The sequence below is a fragment of the Melospiza melodia genome, chromosome 6, assembly GCF_035770615.1.
Source record: "Melospiza melodia melodia isolate bMelMel2 chromosome 6, bMelMel2.pri, whole genome shotgun sequence".
Classification (NCBI taxonomy): domain Eukaryota; kingdom Metazoa; phylum Chordata; class Aves; order Passeriformes; family Passerellidae; genus Melospiza; species Melospiza melodia.
In genome coordinates this window covers 20468078-20474077 of record NC_086199.1, presented here as the reverse complement: position 1 = coordinate 20474077, position 6000 = coordinate 20468078, and the positions used below count along the sequence as shown (strand labels likewise).

The window sequence follows — 6000 nt, the reverse complement described above, 5'->3', positions numbered from 1 at the left end:
CTCCTCCATCTTTTGCTTCATATCCAGCTGACCTTCAGCACTTTTTGTCTTAAACATTTACAATATATCTGGACTAGTCAGGATGGGCAATCATGGCAACTAAGACTACTGAAAGAAAATTGTGGGTTTTTTTCCTCTCCAAATTGTGCTATCTCCCTCTAGTGATGTCTTTTGTTTGGGTACACATTGCACTGGCACTCTGACCTCCCCATCTCTTGTAGGGTGTTATTTTGGCTTATCTCTAAAGACTACACTGTTGCCAAGGAACTTTGAGCTCCTTGGTTTTAAAATGTCCTGGGTTTCTCTAAGTTTTTCTTTTTAAAAACATTATGCATATTAGCAAGCTATCAGGGTTAATAAAATCCTGCCCTCCCAATTTTATATGCTCATTTCCAAAAGTCACTGAGTATCTGAATTGTAGTAAAAAACTCTTAGCACTAACAGCTGCTGAATCCTAACTTTGTTTCTTCCGGCTGACCTGATTTACTCTTGAATAACAAATATGAGGCATTGTACCTTGTGTACCTCCATTTTCTGACACTGTAAAATGGTTGACTTACTGTCAGTTGTACTGAGCTCAGAGCAATACTCTGAACAGCACTTATGATGAGTATCTGATTTTATTTGGCCAAGAGAAGCACCCAGCTCTTCAGTCTGATACAAGGAATGCTTTTTGAGAAAAACAATAGACTGAAGTGGGTCTCAGTGACTCTGAGTGAAGTGGAAAGATGTATGAAATGGCACATGGCTTATGGAACTTTGAAAGAACTCAGAGAATCGTAGCAGAGGACTCTATGGACTTTAGACCTGATACTTGTTTTGCAAACATGTTCTGCTCGCTCTTTCATGTACTCCTGGTTTTAGTGGTCAAAGAAGAGACCACTGAGCAGAAGCTACAATCCTCAATTACTTTGTTTCCAAATGCTGGACCATCTTTCATATTATGTTGGTACTACTTCAAACTGTTACATGGCTCAGGCTCTAGGCTGCTCCATTTCCCTTGCAGTCTATTGTTCAAACTGCTTGATCAAATGATGTTCTCTCTTTTCTGTATGTAGTCCCTAAACTTCTAATTTATGTTGTCCTTTATACCATTCAAAATATTCCTTTTCCTCTTCTGAATTCAAGATCTCTGTTTTGTCAGAATATTCAGCACATATGACTTCAATTTCACAGTGAAAGTGTGGATATGCTGTTTCATCTTAACATTTATTTAAATTTTCATGTAGTTTAAACAAAAACATAACATCCCGTTTCAACTGATATAAAGAAATAAAATAAACCACTTCTACGAAGTTAGCCAGTGTATAGACTTACTTATTTTACAAAATAAGAAGGTAGGAACATGTTACAAAATAACAATCAAACCAATCAATGTCAATAGTGCAAAGAATAAATTGCAAGTATGAGAGAGACAGGGAAGGAGGGTAGGACGGATGGGAGGATGGATGGCTGAATGTGTGATGGGTGGCTGGCTGACTGAACAAAACAGGAACATTAGGAAGAGCTATGCAGGTTATCACACAGAATTTTGTATCTTAGACATGTCATGATGTAGATTTAACTTTAGTGGCAGAAGAGGGTAAGTACTTCATCCACTAGGTGATCTCTGTGTGCTGTAAATTCTTGTGCTGGTCAGTTCTAGAGATTAATACAGCTATGCACATGAGCTGCTAAGAGTAACTGAAAGAAATTTTTCACCAACTGGAACAAAGGTGACCTATCAAGGATTTGATCAGTGCACTGAAGGGCCAAGGAAATGACTGAGAATTTTGTGCAAGCAAAAGAGCAAGCACCTCCAGGCTGAACTTCATTCACCTTTTCCAGTTGCTTTCATGCCCTTTCTCGTGCAATTGCTGTCTATCTTGGGAGGTGACAGTTCAAGAGGGAGTTTTAGCAGCTACCAAATAATGTGGACAGATGGTGGACATCCTATCAAGTAACTGTCAGCCAGCAACCCACCAGAGCAGGAAGATTATTTCTGTAGTGTTTATAATGTTACTGCTCTATCTGACTCCTTCATAGGATGACTAAATTTAGATGTAAATAAAAGAACCAAAATAACATCAGTCAGTTTTAGTATTTCTCAGATTAATTCACCCATTTTCCTTTTCTAGCAGAGTGTCCATAGTTAATAAATGAAAGAGATATTAACTAAAATAACCTCAGCTGCCTGGAGATATTGTTCATCTTTACCCCTTGTGATCAAAGACACTTCATGTTTCTAGGCAAAATTCTATACAATACCTCTAGTCTTACCACAGTACAAATATTAAAACCCTAATGAGAAATAGAAAGAGGACTGAAAGTGGTAATCACTTCAGGGAGTAAAGGCATGCTTACCTTGAAGGCACATTTCCTGCATGGAGTGTTTGAGTACTACAAAGCTTTCAAATATACCAAAGGACAGTGACTGCATCTTTCTCAAAAGAAGCAGTAATCTGAAACTAGTCAGAGAGATTTTTCTGCATGATTAAAAAACAAATAAAAATTCCCACTACACGCACTGCTTGTATCTAAATAACTTCTGCTCTTTTCAAATTCTTTTCAGATCTTTTCCCTTCACTCCAATCAAGTCTGTTCAAATTACTACTATACTCCCATGGGTGAAGAGTATATGTACATAAAGTACATATATGACAGTATGTAACAGTGAAAAATTGGCACTATTTAATCAATGAAAAACAGTGGAGACCTCAGTAAGGGCACTTAGGATCCCAGTGTTCAAATTCTCAATGCTTGTAATGGTGCCGGACTCAAAAAATAATTCAGTTGAGACACCTGGTGACACCAACAATAGACTTCTTAAAAACTTTGGTTATTAGCACTCTTTTGAAAAATCAAACTATTTAGTCCAGTCCTTAGGAAATAAGGAAATTAAGATCTTTTGAGATTCTGGCTGGGTTATTCATCCTTAACATTTGAGAACTCAGTGGCAGGTACATGTAAAAATCTCTCCAGAGATAAGAATGGATTAAAATAACTTTCATATAAATCACAACACTTATCCAGTTTTGCCTGCATAAATTCATGATGACTGGAAGAAATACTTCTGTGTACAACTACACAAGAAAGATGAGAGTCAGGTTTTTCATCCATTGATTCTGAATTTGAAAGAAACCAAAAACCAGTGATGAAGTGGTAGAGAAATTAAGTAAATTCAGTTACTGGAACACAGAATATTCTGTGGCACAAGTATGACAGAGGCTGAGTAGTTTAACAATTCAACAGTGATGGAAAATTATATTCCTTTTATTTTCTCCCCTCTTAAGGTGTACAACATAACTTTGCTAACTTGTCTTACTTATTTGTGTTTCCATGAGCTATGGGGCAATAGGCAAAAAAATCAGACACTGAGCCTGCAGGTCAGAGTAGAAATATCTCCATTTCTTTCACAAAACATTCTCATGTTTCCTCAGTAACATCTCAGCACTGCTTCAGCTTGGTTTTTGTTTGTTTTTTTTTATATTTTTTTATTTCTTGATGGTGAGATTTCAGAAACTGTACATTAGGAGCTGCAGTGAAAAGCAAGAAGACCACCCAGAAATTCTTCGACTGCCTTTGAACAGGAGTGAATTTTGAAGAGGAGTTGCCATGCAACTTATCACAGCCAGCCTGTGCCAGAGCTGAGAATCAGTCACAAATTCAGCCCTGTGCTCCCAAGTATTTCACAAAGTATACAAGTTATCATGAATAATACCAGAAATTTTAATCCATTGATCTCAAAATCCTTAATAAAAGTTAATAGCATTCTTACATTTACAGAGAGATGTTGCAAATGCTTAGTGTTACCTGGTGTGCTCCATGGAGCATCCTGGGCCCAGAGGGCTACCTGCAGTGGAGTATTACAGGCTTGTCAGTAAGTCCTACAAGAATTGAGACTTTACATATTTACACCATTTACATGTACACCATTTACAGTGGTGTACTTGTCCAAGTATATGTCACTAGGGTGATGCAGGCTTGAAATGTAGGTGCATATAAAAAAGGCATTTAAAGTTCCCTACAATTTATTTTAAATTCTACGACTACCAGTTTCAGGCTCAATTAAATTAATTTCATTATTTATTTGTGATTTTAACATTGCAGTAATTTTTATAGGAGTCACAGTGAAAGTGGTAAATCAAGAGTGTATTAATTTTTTTATATTAAATGTAAAATGAAATAAGTTTATAAAAAAGCTTTCATTTTAATTCATTATGATTTTAAATTACATTGCCAAAGTTTTCCAAATGTGTATTTTATAGTCAGTAGTAACCTTTCAAAAGATAAAATAAATTACTTACTTTACATTTAACATTACGAGACAAAATATTACACAAGCCATAGAAACAACTAAAAATGGGTACTTTTAACACTGTTTTCTCTGAAAAGATGTGTGAATGAGTGATTTTTATCTTCTGAATTTTTATTTAGAAAGAAGTTTTAAGACTTGCTATTATTTCCAGGTAAGTGGGGATAAAAAAATCTCCATGACAGAAGCTTGTTAATTTTTGGAAAGAGATTTTGGAGCCCAGTTAATGGGAGTATTATAAAGATACAAGTTACTCATATTATTGGTTCAAGATAGAACATGAAAATAATATTGTGCTAGACAGACTTCCAAGGATTTTCAAGAAAACAAATATTTTCTGTTAAAGTAATTGTGTTCTGACATTTTCAATAACCACCCATTTTACCCATCCAAGAAAACATACAAAAAACCCCCAAGCCCAAAACTAAACCCTCATGTTTTTCCCTTAAATATCTTTCTAGGCAGGAATGATCTAATCTTAGCAAAGTCCCTCTGGTACCTCCACTACTGTAACACACATTCCCTATTACTAGCAGCCACGACCATGTTCAGTCAAGGTACCAGAACAGCTCAGACTACAAAGTAAAAATTTTAAGAAATCGCAGAGGCTTTCTTGCAACTTGTGCAAACCCTGTGAAAATGTGCACAGTGACATGTCACTCCAGGGATGACAGGAAGGGCTGAACAGAGGGACAGCTCTGTGAACAGCTGTCCTGTCCGTAGTTCATCTCCTTCAACACAGAGACCATTCTCTTTGTTTAAGATGCAGAGCGTGTTGATTCTTCAGAATGATGCTCAGGGTTTTCACTCTGTGGACCATTTCAGAAAGGAGACTTTATATAATTTTTCACTCGATCCTCCCTGAATTTTATTTGGCAGTTCAGAAGGAAGCAATTCAGTCAAAGGCCAAACCAAAAGGCATTGAAACAATATGCTTAATGTGGGAGGGCAAGATTGTGAGATAAAGGCTGTTTTCTTGTGTGGCTGAGATGGTTGCCAGACCATACTTGAGTGCAGAACCTAAATGGTGAAAAGGCAGAAAAGGCAGGCTTGACTGTACAACTGTACTGGTCCAGCAAAAGCCCATGGATCCCCTCCAAACAAACCCTGACCACATTCTTCTCAAAGTATGGAATTATAAAAAATTATACTCTTCAGAGCATTATTTTAAAAGTAGTAGTCCCTAATTTTTTAAAAGAAAAATACCCAAGCCCTGCAAGTCCTTTCTTCCAGGTCTTTAATTTGACCAACCCTCTTGGGACTTGCAGACTGATCTTCCTTTACTGTGTAGCACATTCATTGACATCTGCAGTCCTTTCTCCCTTCAGATCCTCATTCAAGCGTTTTTTCTGCTCTATTTCGACCTGGTAGAAGAAAAAGAGGAAGAATATTTGTAATGAGAAAGGAAAACAAAAGGTTCACAAATCCTTCTCTGTGGTGTTCTTGTGCTCAGGCGAAGAAACTCTTGGTGACCTGAGAGGGCTGCGAGGAAAAATAGACTGAGGATCAGGGAAAATTGGATTTTATTTACTATAAGGATTTTCAGCCTAATCTAAGCAGTTCTACAATTCAGCAGTGTCATGAAATAATTTCCAAAAGAGATAATGTCATGCAGAGAACTCACATGACTTTATATTCATTACCATTCCCAGTTGTACTCTGAATTCAAGCTCAGAACCAAATCTGCAGACGATAGGTGGCTTCCT

The 6000-nt window shown here is 36.9% G+C and overlaps 1 protein-coding gene across 2 annotated transcripts in view; it reads right to left on the bottom strand.

The window, feature by feature from the left end:
• Window positions 1-1188: 1188 nt before the first annotated feature.
• Window positions 1189-6000, bottom strand: part of STON2 (stonin 2) — a 67789-nt gene continuing 62977 nt past the window's right edge. For both annotated transcript variants that reach the window (XM_063160168.1, XM_063160169.1), the window contains exon 7: window positions 1189-5658. In XM_063160168.1, the coding sequence (XP_063016238.1) occupies window positions 5575-5658 (84 nt within the window). In that variant the 3' untranslated portion in view covers window positions 1189-5574. The remainder of the gene's footprint in view (window positions 5659-6000) is intronic.